The 20,422-nt window shown below is 33.5% G+C and overlaps 2 protein-coding genes across 10 annotated transcripts in view; one reads left to right on the top strand and one right to left on the bottom strand.

Annotated features, from left to right (window-relative positions):
* Positions 1-572: 572 nt before the first annotated feature.
* On the top strand, positions 573-17,464 carry Tret1_24 (facilitated trehalose transporter Tret1-2 homolog). 2 transcript variants are annotated; one of them, XM_011190442.3, is made up of 6 exons: positions 573-851; positions 14,151-14,265; positions 14,517-14,717; positions 15,726-15,911; positions 15,973-16,217; positions 16,282-17,464. In XM_011190442.3, the coding sequence occupies exons 1-6, from the start codon at positions 783-785 to the stop codon at positions 17,053-17,055; spliced, it is 1,590 nt and encodes a 529-aa protein (XP_011188744.1). In that variant the 5' UTR covers positions 573-782; the 3' UTR covers positions 17,056-17,464. The 2 variants fall into 2 exon arrangements, with proteins under 2 accessions (XP_011188744.1, XP_011188745.1); XM_011190443.3 differs by lacking the exon at positions 573-851 and adding an exon at positions 10,147-10,649.
* Positions 17,465-19,660: 2,196 nt separating this feature from the next.
* Positions 19,661-20,422, bottom strand: part of LOC105216122 (cadherin-99C) — a 475,067-nt gene continuing 474,305 nt past the window's right edge. For all 8 annotated transcript variants that reach the window (XM_054234559.1, XM_054234517.1, XM_054234632.1 and 5 more), the window contains one exon: positions 19,661-20,325. In XM_054234559.1, coding sequence (XP_054090534.1) covers positions 20,190-20,325 — 136 coding nt within the window. In that variant the 3' untranslated portion in view covers positions 19,661-20,189. The remainder of the gene's footprint in view (positions 20,326-20,422) is intronic.

The raw sequence follows: 20,422 nt of genomic DNA, 5'->3' as shown, positions 1-20,422 counted from the left end.
TAATTAAATTTTTTGTTATGTAAAACGCATAAATCATAAGCATCTGAATATCCAGTTGACAGCTTAAAGACGTCATTTTGTTGCTGCAAAGCGCACCATCAGTAAAGTTTGCGATGTTACGTATACGCCCTGACAGCAGCAAAGTGAGTGTGAAAGCAAGCAACTGATAAAGCGACAATTTCGGCACTTAACTGATTTGATAAACAGTTAGTTATAAAGTGTGCGCAAATAGGCATAATATTTTCGATTAATTTGTTGTAGTGATAATGCAACCACTTCGAGCACACGATTGGCACAACAAAAACAAATACCAAATTTTGAACGACAACACAGCCTACTAAATACGAACGGCGATCGTTACAATCAGCCGAACATAGTTAATCTTTATCTTTGTGCCAGTGCTACTGTTATACACACAAGTTATTACAAATACAACAACATACAACAAACACACGCACACCTTTTGTTGGGCTCAATTTGCGGCCACCTCGCCACTTTTGATAGCTATTGATTGGCTTTAGGATGCGGTTAGCATCAATTATATCGTTTTTCCTTATTTAGTTACGCTTTTAACTTAAGAACTTTAGTTTCTCATTGACTTTTGTGCCGCACGCAACACATTATTGTGCAGAGTTGTGCTCGGTGTAGGATGAAATGAAATTTAGTTCACTTTTTGGTTCTATTTCATAGAAGTGTGCATTTTTTTCTGTTAATATTTTGAATTAGTGTGGGAAATATTTTTTTTATAAAATCTATTGCTAAATAATTGATAAGCCAATAAAATGCAAGAGAAAGTGGTTACCATAAATCAAATGTCGACAGATGTCTTCAAAGGCAGCGGCAAAATTAAGGTGAGTTTTCGAGTTTCTCGAGATTTTTTGTTTTATTTTATAAAGATTAAAATATTATTGCTTTTTGTATTGTATTTATTATTATTATTGCTTTGATTTTTATTTATTTTTTATATTTTTATACAAATAATTATTATTTTCTGTCATACATATATGTTGTTTTTGAGTGAGATATTTTGAACTAGATTTTTAAACGAATTTTATAATTTTTTTTTTAATTTTTTAAAATTTTTAATTTTTCAATGATTAATGAATTTTCACTGAAATTTTTAACGAAAAATGTATCCTATTTACTATTGTTTCCACTGGCAATTGCTTAATGAGTAACTGGTGTTTCTATTTACTTATACGAGGTGTGTTCAAATTGACAAACTTTGTCTTACTTGACTTTGATTGCTTTGTCTGTAGAAGTCGCTAAGGTTAGAAGTTTATATGATCTTGGCGATTTTCTTTGGTTAAAAGCTCAGGTCTCTATGCTTGTTCGTGAATTCTTTGCCAAAAACAATACTGTAATGATACCCAGCCTCCATATTCGCCAGGCATGTCCTCGTGTCGCCTTTTTCTATTTCCAAAAATAATGATAACCTTTAAGAGCCGTCGTTTTACAAAGCATATCAGAAATCGCTAAAAAATCCAAAATTCTAATCCAAAAATCGGGATTGAAAAGTGTTTCGACGATTCATAATATCGATTGAGGAATATTTTAATGGCGACGAATGAATAATTAAAAAAAAAAATACGAAAATTCCCGTTATTTTCTGAACACACTTATATATCGTCAATAGATGACAATTTTTTTTTTTTAATTGTCATCCAATATCTTATATGTTATTATTATTATATTTGATGTTTATATGTTCTCTGGCTTAGATGGAATTCCATTTCTATCGGTACTCAATAGTTCGTGAACTTTAGGAATACCATCACTTAGGACAGTCCAATCCCATCATTGTATTTAGACTTGGTTGAAGCTCCATACTTGAATATTAAAATGAATTTATAAGCAGAGAAAACTGTGCTTCTTCTGTAAAATTAAATACAATATAGAGAAGGATCTAAATCTCATTGATTCTATGAGTATATGGGTCCCTTATTATATATAGGGGAGGAATTTAACTTTAGATGAGGATTTTGTCAAATTTCGAGAAATTTTTAGTTATTCTTCTGGTAGTAGCATTCATAAAGATAGTATTTGTGGCTAGTAAATTAAATCTCTACGCAGAATTGGCTCATTTCACATATAATATTAGCCACTAGTGTACGATCTTTGCACTCTTTTCTAGCATCTAAATAATTTTTATAAGGTCTTTTCAACTGATATCAAGTTCAATAAATACTAAGATACTCTGTATTAAATTGATAACAGTAATGTTCTAAGTTACACCTTGAATATAACAAAACTTATCGCAGAATAGTTTAAGAAGAATGTTGAAGATGTTGTTTATGAGTACCTAATATTATTTCTGTATAAATATTATGATAATTATTGATTAAAAAACTCAATTGAGAGCAAACACTCCAATAAAAGTATTTTTAACACAAACAGTTTGAAGAATTTATAAAAAATTAGTAGAATGGAGATAAATATGTGAGAAGGTCAAAAAAATGAAATTGAGAAACTTATCTACTTATTCAAATACTTAAAGATGTTATTGAAGAAATATATTTATATATAAAATTTAAATATTTATATAAATTAAATGCGTTTCGCAACAGTCTTATCAGATTTGTATCAACACTTCCCAACGGACCACTTCAAGTGGGGTGACAAAAATGAAATACTCAAAAATATTTAGTTAAATGGTGCATGTGCCTTGTGAGTGATTTCGCAGCAACATTTGTCTAAAATTTCCAGACAGCTAACTGAGCAGACTATCAGATAATTGAACATATCGAGCTACTTGTAAAACTATTTTAATTATTTTGTGCTAGATTCTAATTCTTAATAATGTCACTATGCATTATTAATATTGGTAGCAAGTAGTAACCACTACAAATACTCTTTCACCAGCCTTTTAAATTAAAAAAAAAAATTTATATAATTTAGTAGCAACAAAAATGATAACGGCACTACTCAACATACTGATTCATTTACAAGTATAATTGCTGCCACTTCACTTTTATTTCAACCAAAAATTCTTTTCGTGTATCAATTTTGTGACGATTTGGTTTTGCGATAGCAAATTTGGCCACAGCAATAGTAATGATAGATAACCGAAATAAAACAGCGATAATGATGACGATGACAAACAATGATTTAATAAGGTAGGAAAAAAATTACGATTAAATTTGTAGCAGGGTTGCCACCGATAAAGTAATTATTTCATTTAGTATATGAGATATCGTAGTGAAATTTGATATGAAGAACCCTTTGAAGTTTAGAACACGAATACGATTTTGAGAATATTCAAATATGGTACTCCTGAGGGAACATGCGAGTTCTTTAGGAACAATCTTACGTGAAATACCCTTAATAGACATCAAGGGTATTGAAATGATGGTTAACTCTCGAGCAAATCTAATAACATAATAAAAATAATGCTCTCCAGAGAGCGTCGAGTAGCCAATATATTCAAATTAAATTCAATATCACATGAAATTAAATAAATTATCAGGATGGTAACATTGAAAGACATTCGGATTGTATGTGAAAGGTCTTCAACTATAATAGTCGTGATGTTAGATTTGAAATCCAATCTCTATAACTATAATTTTAGTATAATAACTAATCCAACATACAGTTTTTTTTCATTTCTCAGAGACCTATGAAGTAAGCCTAACCTTACAAAATCTGTTATTTATTTCTTAAAGATAATATAGCATTGGCAACCCTGCCAGGCATTCCGTTAAAGCGTGTACCGTTACGCAGCTCTAATTGAACAACTTTCAATTTTAGGCTGAAATTTTATTGCCAAGGCATGATATGCCTTGCCTATAGACTACGCATAACCAAGTGGGGGTGCAAATAAAAAAATTATAAACACCAATTGGTCTTTGACCGATTTCAGTCACATCCGTTTGATGCATAATAGATTTATTGGCGTGAAATATTTATGCATTTGTTTTCACTTTTGTTAAACGCCATGGCTCACACGCCGGTAGCGTGCAATAGCTTATCTGCCAAAAGGTAAACAAAGAAAGCTTTTTTGGCGTTTTATGATTTCTTTTCCACTATTTGGCGCATGCGAAATTATTGCCTTATCGATTGATAATGAGATTTAAATTTTTTTCTACGATTGTTTTCGTTTAATTTTTCAATAAACAGTAGTTTTCAATAATTTTGTTGTTTGTTAGGTATGTGTGATAAATCAGATTAGTTGGCGTAATCAATGAATTTAATTTCACATTTAAAATGTTGTGTTGCTGTGCTGATAAGTGCCTAATGCGTTTTCAAGAGTTTCGAAATCAGTGCTGCCATTATTCTCCATTAGGTTATCTGCATTTCTAATCAATTTCTAATATCACTTTGAATGAGTGATTTGTATTGAGTTGTACGAGGTGTGAGTAGAAAGTAAGAGTATAATTTACGACTACTATGTTTTAATAGGAGAAGAGTGGCTTGAATTTATAGCTAGAAAGATGTGTACTGGAGACCTCAGTTCCAAACGTTATTATTCTTATTCAAGTACTTTGTTTTTTATTGAAATATTAACCACACCTGAAGCCCTATATTTCATGTGTCGTCATTTCAAAACTTAATCTTATCAAATTGGGTAACATGTAATAAACAATTTAGCTACCTTAAATTTTATTTGTTCTTGTAACATTGGTAGCATAAGTGTGGTCTAAATAAGCCTAAGTGCTATATAGCTGTCATAGAGTTGATAGTGTAATGATTTATGATTTTATATTGATGATTTACAAACTTATGAATGTTAATTGACCTTCGCTCATAATTTTTAATAAATTTCTTCCATAATTCCAGCACAAAATTTTCCATTTAGAAAGATTTTGTAGCCGGTTTTATGATTGTTCAAAAATATTATGTTGATGGCACGCAAATTTGGTGGTTATTTTAATGTGACGTCAGAATAGCAGAGTATGTAGTAGTCTATGAGAATGAACTACGTGATAGCACTTTTGTCTTTCGACAGTTTGGATTTTAGTCTAAGTACTTAGATGTTCATAATTATATATTAGGTTGGCAAATATCTCCCTTCCGCCTTTTTGTCTTTTGAATTTCGCGGCTATGTATAAAGCGCTACAGAGCTCGCATCTGGCAATACTATACATCTTTGAAAGGTCTTGACATAACCTACAAAACGACGCTATGCATGATTAGTTTAGATATTGCGTTCAACAGTTATGGATTTTAAAGTTATCCTTCGTTAAAAGCAAATCAACTAGAGAAACGTTCCGTGAGATTAATGGTGTTTTGAGGGATGGTACTCTATCACTTCGAACTGCTGAGGAATGGTTTCGACGATTCACATCGAGTTAGACCGGCATGTGGCATCTCGTCACATCGCCCAGGAGATGGGAGTTAATCACCAAATTCACCATTTTAAACCATCTGCAGAAGGCTGGATACACAAATAAGCTTGATGTTTGGGTGACGCATGATTTGACGCAAAAAAACCTTCTGGACCGAATCAACAACGGACCATTTTTGAAACGGATGGTGACTGGCGACGAAAAATGGATCATCACATACGATAATATCAAGCGTAAACGGTCGTGGTCTTAGGCTGGTGAATCGTCCCAAACATTGGCCAAGCCAGGATTGACCAGGAAGGAAGGCCAGGAAGGTTTTGCTATGTATGTTTGGTGGGATTGGAAGGGAATCATCCACTATGAGCTGCTCCCATATGGCCAGACGCTTAATTCTACCATCTATTGCGGAAACTGGACGGCTTGAAGCAGGCGATCGACTAGTAGCGTCCAGAATTGGCCAACAGTAAGGGTGTAGTGTTCCAACAGGACAACGTCAGATCACACACTTCGTTGATGACTCGTCAGAAGCTACGGGAACTTGGATGGGAGGTTTTATCGCAGACATATCGCCAAGTGATTATCACCTGTTTCTGTCCATGGCAAAGGTCTTTTTTGGTGCAAAGTTGAACTCAAAAGAGGCTTGTCAAAAGTGGCTGTCCGAGTTCTTCGCAAATAAGGAGGGGACCTTCTACGAGGGGCTATTATGAAGTTGTCGCCTAGATGGAAACAGATTGTCGAACGAAATGGCGCATATTCGAACTAAATCCGATCACTGTAACATTTTTTATAAAGCATTGAATAAAGAGCAAAAAAGCGGAAGGGAAGGGAGATATTTGCCAACCTAATATTTTCACAAATTTCACTCAAATTAAACCTATTATATGCCAACTATATATTTTCAGTTATGACAATTTTGTACATAGGCGCCTATTATTTATGTCATACCTATAATGATCACTTCCTTATTGCCTTCCAGCCGCAACAAGTTCAATGAGAGAACACAAGCATCGTTACTTTTTGTAAATATCGCATATAGAAAATCTAGGAATATATATTTGTATGGGAGCGCACGTCCATTCAACGCAATTGCTTTTCTCATTTCCAACAGTTTATATTTGCCTTTAAATTGCTTGATGGTCAAGCGAATATCAATAAATAGAAAGCCTTATATATCTACATATACAAATATATCAAGATATACCACATACCATAGAGTACAAACAAATATGTGCCTCAGATCCATAATGCATATGTCAAAATATGCCGCAGAAAGAGGTTTACATCCATAAAATATATTCAGTTCTGCCTATATATACATAGGTACATATGTATTTTTGCATCGCCTACTCAACTACTGCTCACTAATGGGCAACGGGAAAATTTGCATTTTTGTTATTTTTGTATTGTGCTTGCGCCATTTGCCATTTAAGACAAGCCCCCAAACTACAATTCGAAGGAGAAGCAAGTGCATCTATACATATATATTTTTAGACTCCTCGTATAGAAATATGTATGTATGTATTTGCCGAGTTTATTTGCGTTTGCAGAAAGTGACGTGCCGACTGTCAGACGCCACGTGCGCTTGACCGTAATTTGCATGTGATGACTGGCGTTGGCGGCGACGTTGCGATGTGTGCGCATTTACAGCAGGAATTGCAATATACTCGTATTTGAACAGGTACTGGACCCTGCAATGAGGGTACTTACGAACTGTCAAAAATTCTAATTGTAATCAAGGAATTCACCTTCTTTCGTTCATGACGTCATATCTGTCAAGTAAAAGATATGTTTTTGGATATATAAACGATTCCAGAAGGTATGAACTTTCTAAATTCCTGGTCTATAAAAGCGACGATATGAATTAAATTAGGATATAACATATAACACTGGCCTCACCTTAAGAGTAAATATCTTGGAGAATGTAGTCCCCTTGCTATCCTTAGTATACATATATGATAGCACCATCACTTAATAATTGCGAATATGAGCCTAATCAGTTCATAAATAAGATTTTTCACAATAACTCGTCTTTAGCGCCATCTAGTAGGCTTAAATTTCAAAGTATTACTCTCAGGTTTACTTTAAAAATTATTGAGATTATTAAATCGGTTCAAAAATATATATTGTTTAAATAATTATTCATAGTTTTATCATCTCATTCAAGTCGAAGTCTCATACCCTGGCTACATATCTGATAGTTGACCGGCACACTATTTTCTAAATTTATATAGATACATACATATGTACATATGTAGTATTTATTTTCTCAAAAGTGGGTGTGTGTTTTGTAATTGGCAAATAAAAACGGTAAATAATAGAAAAATAAACCTAAATAAATAGAAAAATCGCAATTTCGAAGAGCACATTCTCGTGCAGTTGAGAAAATAGCAGATTCTTCTCAGTGAAATTTTCACAATTTGTTTACGTCGTTCGATGGATTCGGGTGCATTTAACTTTATGTAAGCAAATAAAAATATATATTTCTACACAATTACATGCAAGTAGTGCCAACTGTACATATGTATGTACCCACTAACTTATAAAAAAAAAAGATTCTAATTTTCTTAGTTGAGTGCTCAATGCAAAGCAAAATTGCTTGTTCAACTTTTGACGTCACTGTGCCTCAAGGTGGAGGGCGCGCGATTTGTGCGTTAATGGAGCAATAATTTCTGCATTGCCGCGCATTCAAGCAGGAAGTAGTAAACTAAGAATTGACGTCGCACTCGGTGCTGAGTGTACTATCTACATACATAGGTACAGTAAGGTAATGAGGGTGCGGCGAAAGGAGGTGGTAGGCAATTAGACTAACTCCCTCGACCTTATTGTAGTAAATTTTACCTTAAACAAACAGTAAAGAAAATACAATATTGGTTTTTGTTTATTTTTATGTTCTTTAGAACTCATAAATTCCAGATTTATGCTTAATTACATTAAATATTCCGAATCGCTGTTCTCTATTTCCGCATTCAAAACTAAACGAGTTAGATATAGGGTTATGTATACCAAAGTGACACGGTGAAGAGTGGAGTTCAAATCCGAATGTCTGCCTGTCCGTCCGTCTGTGCAAGCTGTAACTTGAGTAAAAACAAAGATATCGGGATGAAACTTGGCACACTTGATGAAGGGAAAAATCTGGCCACTGCCACGCCCACAAAATGGCGAAAACCAAAAACACAAGTGCCATAACTGAACCATAAATTAAGCTATTGAAGTAAAATTTGGTATGAAGGATTGCACTATGAAGGGATGGATCGCACATATGTATATGTAATTTTTTTGAGGAAGTCCGTCCCCGTCTAAGTTTTTTGTACATATCTCGCAAACTACTAAAGCTATATCAAAGAAACTTTCTAGAGTCGTTTCTTTTATGTACTTCCTTATACATACAGTACAAAAATGGAGAAAATCGGATTATAACCACGCCCACCTCTCATATAAAGGTTATGTTGAAAACTACTAAAAATGCTTTAATTCAGTAAGGAAAACCACCAGAAACCTTAAATTGCATTTTAAATATGGTACAGAAGAGCTGCACCTAAATTGGTAAACACAATTTTAAATGGGAGTGATTCCACTTACTTAGGGGTCAAAAACCATATCTCCGAAACTGCTCGACCAATTGCAATGAAATTCGGTTCATAATATCTTCCTAGCTTCCCAATAATATATTGTGAAAATATGTCCAAATCGGTTCACAACCACGCTTACTTCCCATATACCAGAACTTTGAAGTCGATCTGAATCGTTTACTTCAAAAAATATAAAGTAAGCACTAGTGAAGATATCGGAACAGAACTTTACAAAAATACTGCATTTAAAGAGTGGCATCGGCCTTCTAAAAATCGTCGAAATCGGCCCATAAGTTTTCAAGACCGAAATCGAATATGAGGACATCAGTGCTTCTAACAAATTTTTGCCGAAAATATAGATAAGTCTCTTAGATATTTTGAAGAAATTCAGAGGGAATATTTTTCTTGTAATAATATGTCTCCGTACCAAAAATTAGTGAAATCGGGTCAAAACTTCCCCTATCTCCCATATACTTAATATTAGGGGTTTCAAACTTTCAATGGACTTTCTACCATATATATGCCGCATATGTGAGTTAAATTGTTTGTTATATTAATAAATTTAAATAAATAAATTGCGAGAGAATAAAATGTTCGGTGACACCCAAACTTAGTCCTTCCAAACTTGTTATCTTTTAAAATTAGTTTTTGAAAACTAAGGAGTCTTATATCTGGTTTTGAAAATCATAATATTTATTGGAAAACTTAATATTCATTGATTTTAGAAGAAGAAGCTTAAACATAAATATTTTTAGAATGACTTTTCCGTTTAGTTAGGCTGACTTATTTAACTATGGAGATATTATAGAACCTCTTTAGTACCCGATAAATACTTAAAATTTAAAACCTTCACGATTTAGCTAACTATTGATATTTTTACAAAATAAAACAAATTAAAACACTAGCTAAATTGAATGAAGCGGAATAAAATATAATTAAGGAATGAATTGAAACGTTGAAAATCAAAACATTTACTCGTGTATCTACATATATAGATATTTATATCTATATGTACGTATATATAGATACATTTAACAACAGACGCACATAGAGTCATATGGGGAAGAGCAAATAGAGAAGCATACTAAGTACAAAGTATAAAATAAAAATCAAACAGAAACTAAAAAGAAAATCTGCAGAAACGTGGCGACTCGTATGCGAAATTTAATTGTATGCAAAATATAAATAAAGCGAATGTTTTCAGAAAGACTGTTCAGAAAAGCGAAATAATTGTGTTTTGTCGAAGAGCGTATATCCCCTTAATGATATATCTCGAGCGGCCAATACGGCGAGTGTCAGTGAGTTGGCAGTCTTCGCGCGGAGTTCGCACAAAACGGTTCACTCAAAATAATAAAATTCTGGGAAAATAAAAGAAAACAAGAACAAGGCGAAATTTTAAAATCTTTTTCACTCTTTTGAAATTTCGAAAATAAAAGATTTGAAAAAAAAGCAAGTGTTAAATAATATTTTAGAAATATTGTGCAATAAATCTCGAAAATCGCCACACATAAATTGTTGTTATTGTTTAAAATATATTTATGGACAATTTGTGTCGAAAAATGTGTGAAATTCATTGAAAAACTTTGCGTTGTGTTTCAAAACCCAAGCAACGAATAATTTTTTTAGCCCTAAAAAAGTGTGAAATTTATTTGTTTTATTGCAAATAAAGAATTTTATCACTGAAAATTATATAAGCGCTCTTGTAGCGTATCACCGACATCAACGCCATTTGAGAGCGAAGACGTCAACAATGGATTCGGATAAAGTTGTGCGCGCCATGGCGCGTTGGTGGCAGGTAATGCGTGAAGAAAGTCTAAAATAAATAAAAATCTAATGGGTATTTGAAGAGTAAACAGTTTTCTGATGTATTTTGATGATTTGCTTAGAATGTTTGTTTTTACAACGGAAACATGAAAAAGTCACCTTGGTTTCTGCTAGATAAAGGGAAATAGAATATAAATTGAATATGTGTGATCATTGATTCGAAAACCAGATAATTTAATATTGTTCTGAATTACATTTTCATCAAAAAGAAGAAAAATTACCTGATTATGGAATTCGTAGGCTGAAACTCCGTTTCTTTTGGTCCATAGTCTTTGATAGTAAACAGCTTGAGTTAATAGAATAATATAACTATATTCTTATGATCCCACAGGATTTGAAGTTTGAATCCAAATCTATGACTTTACTTATCGAGAAAAATCGGAACAAATATACTCATCTATAATCTCTCTATAAACCTCTGGATATATGAATTTTATGGCATAAAAGGATTAAACAAGAAATAAAAATATAATATATCTATTTCACGAAAGTTGGATCAACGGAATTGGAGAGGCCAAGTTCAAGCAATTAAAAATTATTTGTGAAATATTCTCTGTCATTACACTAACAACATGAGGCTAGTGTGAATGTCGTAAAAACGTAATTAATATATATTATTTCTTGGAAAAAACTACATTCAATCAGACACACCCCAAACGCCTAGTATATAGCCTAGCTCATATGTCAATTTATAAGAGCCGTCATGGGAAATGGCAACACACGTGTCTACATTTACGTATTCTTACAAGAATGCACCAAGACCAATTTCGATAGTTTGTTTTCTATTTTTATTTTAATTTGGTTTTAAAAACAACATCAATACTGTAGTCAAATCTTCAGCTATGATGACTATGCACCTGCGTCGGCATTTCTCAAAAATGGAACAAATAATTTATCTTGCCAAAAGATAAATATAAACTTTACTATATACATATAACTATGTTTATGTATACATTAGGGTGGCCACGAGTGTTATATGCAGTAATAAGATTCTACAAAATTATTCGAGAAAAGTTTTGAATATGTTCCTATTTTTTTTTTGTGAGGTTTTCTATTTCGGAATGAGTCATCCTTAAGTAATATTGAGCTTTCCCCTCTTTACCCTGTTTTTCTTCTTATACTTTTTCATTTACCGAGCTGGATGATGATCTATAGCATCAGTTAACATATTTCTGATATTCCATAGGCTACTGAAGGATTACACCACTATGTGTTCTTTTCTTGTTAAGTTTGTAGGATTACTTTTGGTATATAATTGGGTAGATTTTATATTGAAGAGCCAATTATTCTACATTCAGCAAAAATTAATTTTTTCGGATGGTAGTACCAAATGATCGTCGCTTAAATAAGCTAAAATAACTATATGACACTTTCATTCGAGCTTTCACGAGCTTTCAATCCCAAAGGGCCGTTGCAAACAATTAAAAATGTTAAAGGAGTGCAAAGAGCTTCCACTGGAGCTTTCGAAAGCTTTCATTGATACGAGCTTTCATAAGAGCTTTTAAAAGCTTTCACTAAAATGTTCAAATAATGCACGAAAATTAAGGTACTTGTTTAAAATATCAAATACAACGATTATTTGCCCACCCTAGCCCACTTACACATTGCTTTCATGTGTCTATATGTATAGATCACAGAATGTATATTGAAAAAAATAAATGAATATTGTGTTGGCGGATGCGCACTGCACATAATGCAAAATCTATAGAGATATGTACGAGATGCTATATTCACAAAATATTTTGCGTATATGGCGAGTTGCCAAGAAAACTTCTTATTAAATATTTACAAAATACTAATGAAAGATACAAATTTTTCTGGTTTACACCCATTTTTCAAACTATTTCTTGGTAATTAATTTTTCGGCGTACAAAAATTTTTACGTTCACTATTCAGACTTGCGTCCGTTTGCCTATGTGGCGTTTGACACGCCCACCGTGTTTTAAAAATACCACCTCTCATTGCATGTATACATAAATACATACATATCTATCTGCTGAAGTACTTCACTTGCTCTTCTGCGCTTTTATTACGCCGCTGTCATTGAATTGCATTAAGTTATTAGCTCTAGCGCTAACGGTAAATGCCGCTGTTGTTTGTTGTGATCATATTGGGGGCTGCCAATATGCGATTGCTACGGTGGCGCCGCAGCGACTCTTACGCTAATTCAATGGCACGTGAGGAACGCAGCGAGCGAATTTAAATTTAGCCGCCGTCAACTTGCCGTCACTCAGAGACGACGCGCGGTGGGCGGGTTGTGAGGCGCGCCGTCGACAGCATGTGACACAGAGGTATGTACTGGCAAGCGCTGCTGCGAGACGTCGAAGGCGTCGCTCTCTGGCAGTCAATCGGCAATTAAAGGAATAGCGTGAAAAGGAAAATTTGCAAATACAATTCAAGAGCATTTGAAAAGCGGTAAATTATTGTAAAGCGTTGCTAACTTAACGAGCGCGTCAATGAACTTGAACTATTGAATTCCACAAGTGACAAGCGATTGATTTGCCTTCGATATTTTTGTTATAAAATTAAATTTACTTCAATTGTGGAATTGTGGGCAGTCGTGTGGGTATTTTCCGTTGCGCTGACTCAAGAGGCAATTAAGTAGACACATTTGTCTCACAAAGTTCATGCACAAATTGCTTCATAGACACGACATTCGACTCACTTCAACATTCCATTAGCAGAGTATGGAATTACTCCATTGTCCCACAAATTAATTAAATTAAACACATAGCTATTAGACATCTTGCCTGGAAACTCGATTAACACTAAATTACTCGGCTGATTTCGTCTTTATACGTAGACTTTTAGCTTAGGTTAGTTTATGTTTCGGCGCTGTTCCTCTAGATGGAGATTACGGTATCCCAATAGGTCCCCCATTCTTCGTAATGTCAAAACTCCTAGAAAAGATCAAAGAACCTTCATGTATCGACGAAACGCTTTGAGCCCATTCCTAATCTATTGATGCGGTTTTTATTGATTTCAACCAAATCGTTCTATTCAACGAAGTTATATTCAACCCCAATATAGCCTAAGTTGGTCAGTCGTGTATAAAGTACCCGAGATCTTTCCATTTTGTCTTCTACAAGTTCATTCATAATTTATTACCCTGGTTTATGGTTATGACGGTGGACATTTGATTAGAGATTTGGTCATTCCCTGCTCATATGCTATCGATATTCGAAACAGTGTCACTATGTGATTACTTAGGTTAGATATATACTGTGGGTGTTCTCAGTTTTCATAGATCTAAAGACAAAAAGGAAGATTCATGATTTGTTGGTAGGCTAGGTTGTTTAGAAATATATTTAAGAGGATATTGATTTGTACGAAAACAATAGTTGTTGGGTAATCTATATAGTTCTCTCTCTATATATTCGTAGAATATAATACATATATCCTTATTAATGAATATGGATTTTAAGACATATAAATAATAATATAATCATAAATATTTTCTTTCTACACACAGACCGTCAGTCAAGAGGACAATGACCCCAACTCGCGTAATCCAATGCTCTACGATCCGCTACAGGATGGTGCGGTACGAACATCCAAAAAGATGCAATATGTCGCAGCGCTGGTTGGTAAGTATCTACACATACATAAGGTGCAAGTGCAAAGATAAAAAATTAAAAAAATAAATATTGAAATTTTATTTTTCTACCAAATTAAATACTAATAAAATTTTAAAAAATTCTGCAAAAAATATTTTTAAAATTTCTCAAAATAAAATAATATTTTTTAAAATATTAATTATGAAAATTCTTCAAAAACGTCCTTGCTTTTTTAAACATTGATTTACTAAGTGTTCCTTTCTTCACTAAATTCCTTTCAGTTTGCCTCGGTGCTGTAGCCGCAGGTACAGCATTAGCATGGACCTCACCTGTGTTGCCACAAATAAGCGCACCCGTTGAAGTAATCAAGGAAATAAACGCCACCACCATTACCACCAATTCTTCTTCGACAACGACGACAACAACGACGGCAGCGACGCCAGCAGCGGATTCAACGGGCTTGCAGCTGACGCTCGAGCAACGTAAGTGAAATTAGCCTTTGTTGGTAATAACTTTTTAACTGCAAGCCAGCATTTTTCCAATAATAACTTAATGCTAAGTAAATTTTAATTTCTAATTGATTGATTTGCCCTTAAATTGGTGTCATTCAAGTCAGCGCTTTACTACTAACTAGTGATGACATCGCTGACATTCATATCACCGCCAACAGTAGCCCTCTGCTTCTCCTCTCTGAAAACACTTGTTGACAGGTGTGCTTGTCGGTGGCGCTGCCATTGATACTAAAATGCATTTAATTCCATTCATTATTCATTCTACACAATTTTACCCCCTACTTTTGAGCGCGTGGCGCCTCTTAGTGCCTCGGTTGAGGTTGTAAATAAACAAAGGTTTTTGATTTCAATTGATTTATAGCCGTACTACAAGCAAAAGTAAATATAAATAGATTGCATTAGGTAAATTAGAAATTCAATGCACTGTAACGGTAATATGAGCTTTTACTTAACGTTGGAGGAGAAGAAGAAGAGTTTACTTACAGCTGACGGTGGTTAACCAAGTTACTGCGGTTGCACACTTATATTTTTATAGACATGTAATGAATGAACTCATGCAGAAAATAAGTACAGACAGTGTATTCTTAAGAGGCTACTATTTTGCTTCAATTAAAATAAAGCCTTGAATATTCTTATAAACAGTGAGTTCTTCTTTCATTTCATATAGATAATTCTTTTGTATTTATAGCAGTAGTTTGTTCGAATCGGCAGCCCTCAAGCAGCCCTCAAGGTGTAGAGACTCAAAGATATATTGTGTCAAAAGACCACCGTTGTAGGGTCGGTTCTTAGTCTTTGTGGTGATCAAGTGCTTCGATTCTTTAACTTGACTTTATCGAGCGATCTAATATTAATCTTACTTCATCAATATCGGCTAATGGAAAATTCATCTCAGTCCTTTCATACTTACAATTCAAAAACTCATACCTTTCCCCCTGCATTTACAATATTAATCGCATACATTTCCTTCCTCATTTACAGAAACCTGGGTCAGTTCGTTGGTTGCGATTGGCGCGTTCTTTGGTGCTTTACCCACGGGCTACATAGCTGATGCGATTGGAAGACGTTACACCGCGCTTGTTATGGATGTGCCCTTCATTGTGGCATGGTTGGCGATTATCTTTGCCAAATCGGCTGGTTGGTTGTACTTTGGACGTTTCATAATTGGTAGGTGGAAACGGAATTAAGCATAACAAAAATTTACAATAACAACAACACTCTCTTCTAGGTGTTTCGACTGGCAGCTTCTGTGTGGTGGCACCCATGTATATATCTGAGATTGCAGAGACGAGCATACGCGGCACATTGGGCACACTCTTTCAGTTGCTACTGACCATCGGTATACTGCTGGTTTATGTTATTGGTGCGCTGGTTTCGTGGACCACATTGAGCGTGCTCTGTCTGACGGTGCCGATTGCATTGTTCATTGGTATGCTGCTACTACCGGAGACACCCACGTATTTGTTGAAGAAAGTGAGTTTGCGCTGGAGCTGTTATATTAAAGTGTCATAAAATATTCATTCCTCCATTCTTTTAGGGCCGTCGCGGTGATGCGGCACTTTCGTTGAAGTGGCTTTGGGGTCGCTATTGCGACTCTCGTTCGGCCATACAACAGATACAAGCCGATCTGGATCAGGCCGGCGACGATGCCTCATTTTTGGATCTCTTCCGTACCCCTGCCGCGCTCAAAGGTCTCATCATTTCTATGCTGTTGATGTTCTTCCAACAGTTTTCCGGCATTAATGCGGTCATCTTCTATACGGTGCCCATCTTTCAGTCTGCCGGTAGCACTTTGGATCCCTCAGTTTGCTCAATTATTGTCGGTTTCGTGCAGGTCGTTATGACATTAACATCTTCGTTACTGATCGAACGCGCCGGCCGTAAAGTGCTCTTGCTTTTCAGCAGCGCCATGATGACTATTTGTCTCGCCATTTTGGGTGTTTACTTCCAAATGAAGGACGGTGGCAAAGATGTGTCCGCGATTGGTTGGCTACCTTTGCTTTGTGTAGTGCTCTTCATGATCGTTTTCTCGATCGGTTATGGTCCCATACCATGGCTGATGATGGGTGAACTCTTTCTGCCCGACGTCAAGGCCACAGCTGTAGCGTTGACTGTCATGTCCAATTGGTTCTCAGTCTTCGTGGTGACCAAGTGCTTCGGTTCGATGATCACCGCTTGGGGTTCGGATATGACTTTCTGGTTCTTCGGCTGTTGTACGCTCACAGCGACACTTTATGTCGCCTTCATGGTGTTGGAGACGAAGGGACGCAGCACTGCTCAGATACAAATGTGGCTTGGTGGCAACAAATAGGGAAGTTCGCTGTGTGAGAAGTAAACTTTTACTGATTGTTTTTAGGTTTTTAGTAATAAGCTTGTAAATAAACAGTCAAATTGAAGACAATTCGTGAAAAACCCGCGTTGGCGTTGGAAATTCGCTCAATTCGTTAGAGATCCGTTTGTGCGAGTATGAACGAGTAACGAAATATTATTATACTTGTGTATATGTGTGTATTTCCGTTAACGTTTGTCGAAAGTTTATTTATAATTTATTAATTACATATATTCAAATAAGTAGTATTAAATAAGTAGTAATTAAATTGTAGGCTCAGTGCTATATAAAAGAGATTTCTTTGTAGTGATTTTAAGAAATTTTACTTTTTGTTGTTAGTGGAAAAGCCATGGTGAAAATTATTATTATGTAATAGGCGTTTTATTACCCTTGAAGCTATGTAGTAGTTTATATAATGTTTTCTAGTAGCAGTCCTATAATTTTAAGCGTGTATGTACATTATTGTAGCATTAAATAAAGCTAATAGATATGAAAAATTATAATAAAATATTCTTCAATGGGGTTTTTTGGGAGATTAGTGTCTGTTATTACAAAAAAAAAAAAATAAAAAAAAAATAAAAAAAATGTATTTTTTAATAAGAAATTTGTATAAATAAACAATAACAATATATTTTCAAAATATTTTATAACATTTATGATATTAAATTGTATGTATTTTGTTGTTTTAATATACAATTTTTAAATTTTTATATTTTTTTTATATTGAAATACTTTTTTCGTTGTTAAAACTATTTTTAAATTATTCCTCTTATCATTACCCTTAATTTAATACCCATATTGTATGGTAAACATACTTACTTTTCGTATTTAAACTAAATTTTGTTGCCTTGCTGAAACCTTGTTTGTGTGTGTGTGCGCGTGCACCGACAAACCAAATTTTTCGTTTGCTCAAAAGTGTCGATTTCCATCAGGCGCTCATAAATGCCGAGTAGGTGACTGAGGCATTTTTTAGCGCACTTGTAGTGGTGACACATATACGGTTGCTCCAGTAAGTAATAGTAAAAGTGTTGTCTACACACAGGCGCAGGAAATCAAATCTATTAGTAGACCACCCTGTGGCATGCAAAGCAGTATTTATTGGGTGTAGAAGCACTAATAAGTGTTTTTAAGGTAAAATTTAAATTTTTTATCAAAAAAAAATATTGGAAAAAAATATTTTCGATAACTAAAACACATTTTTTTATTATTTATTAATTCGATATTTATTTAACTAGCCAAGTTTATGTATATAATTGCTCGCTTTAACCCAGTTATATACAAAATTTTCGTTCGATACATGCATATGCGCTACAGACATACATTAAAATTAAGCTATTTGCTAGTTTAGTTATAGTTATATAGAATATATTTTATTATAAACTTAATAGTTAAACGTTATTTACAGATATTGATTATTCTATATATATTCTCTAGCTGATGTCTTTTTTTTTGTTTCGAAAATTATTAAAAAATAATTAATTTGAAATTGAAATTCTTGAAGTATTTCAAATAGATTTTTAGTTAGTCGCTATTAAAGTATTCAACATTTGCAACATTCGCAATGTAAATAACATGTCTGAGCAACATTTGTTTCCGCAACATTTTGTTAAGAATTCATTAGGCTTGTATTGATATCGCAAACAGTCTACAACAATTACATATATATTCATTCAAACAGTTATCACAAATTTCGTTTGCAACATGTTGCTAGCAACATTGCTGTTTATAGATATTTGTAGCTAGCAAATGTTGAATGTATTTTTGATAGTTTTTGAGAGTGTACTTATGCTCTTACTACGCAACTTTAGCAAAGTTTTAAGATATTTTGTGGACAGAAAAAAAATTATTTTTAAAGAAAAAAACAAATTGTTTTAGAACACTAAATAAGTTTACATTTTTCCTTTTAGCAACTTTAAAGCTAGTTAATTTACACTAAATATTTCTTATACACATTTGTATATATTTGACCTAAAACATTACTATCGGCTCATTTGGATCACATAATTATTATTTTTAATTAATTATCTCATATATTTTTTTTTATTTTATTCTAATAAAAAAACGATTGCAATCAAACAAGTTAAATTTTGAGCTTATTATTACTGTTGTTAGCCAGAATATGCTTGAAACATTTATTTGTAATGTTGCTGAAGTGAAAAAATTTAATTAAATATACTTTAAGAACAACATAATTAATATGTGTAGTAGAAATTAATTTGAATATAAAAAAGCTGATTTTTCCTTTATACAGATTATTTTCTGAATATTTGATTTTAATCATTTCCCAAAAAAAATAATAATAACCCATATTGTGCAATATCTTTTTCACGCTTTCTAACAACTAATGACTTTATAAATTGTATTTCAACCTAAAACATACTTTTCAGACGCGAAAACGTAATCATTACATTCAACAGCTTCGCATTACAAGGACTTAACTACTACACTAATATATACATACAAAGAAATTAATAAATTTGTATATCTAGTATGTAATCCTATTGGTATTTACACTGTTAAACTACTTAGTTATTATATTACATATATTTATAGTACAAAATCTAGTTTTAGATTACTTTATATTGAGCTTAACTTAAGTCGATTGCTTAATGGCAACATTTCGTTACATACAAACATATATATGTATGATAATTCGCAACATACTTTCGTTCGGAAAATGAAAATTTTCATTTCTTCAAAATCTAAAATCAAGTTATGTCTGTAGTGGAGGTTAGGTAATACAATTACCTAACATTACAGATGCATTACTTTTTATTATCATACAGTACTTATGAGTCAAGGTATTTAGTTGATTTTCCTAAACTATTTCAGTTTGGCATTGTGTGGGTTATTTTTTTGATTATTATTGTCTTTTTCGTTTCTTCAACACAAATGAGCAGCTTTAAAGAGGATATTAGATAATTAGTTACCAAAAAGTTTCTTATAACAGTTAAAAATATTTAATTTTTTTTAGTAAATCTATAATTTTTTTGCAGTAAATTTCTTATTATTCAATCTTTTTTCTGCCCTCCAGCTGCTCATATGTGTTCATTAATCAGCGTAGCTCACTTTATAGTTTTCGTAAGATTTCGTTGGTGTCCAAATTTCTTCTTCTTCTACAGTTCCGTTGTGGTCTCAACCTCAGAACGATCTAAATCATTTAAATAAGAGAAACCTAACTGTCCGTAATCACGTTTGCCGAAAGTGACATTTTCATTGGTGGTGCTTATGTGACTCAGGTCACCATTGGAGCTGAAAGGAAAGCAAATAAATATTATTTATATTTATTTTTAAAATATATTCATATGCAGGAAAATACAATTGAAAATAAAATTATATACAAAAAAAA

Source organism: Zeugodacus cucurbitae, chromosome 2 (assembly GCF_028554725.1).
Source record: "Zeugodacus cucurbitae isolate PBARC_wt_2022May chromosome 2, idZeuCucr1.2, whole genome shotgun sequence".
Classification (NCBI taxonomy): Eukaryota; Metazoa; Arthropoda; class Insecta; order Diptera; family Tephritidae; genus Zeugodacus; species Zeugodacus cucurbitae.
Note: the sequence above shows the minus strand (reverse complement) of the source record. Positions and strands in the feature narration are given on the sequence as shown.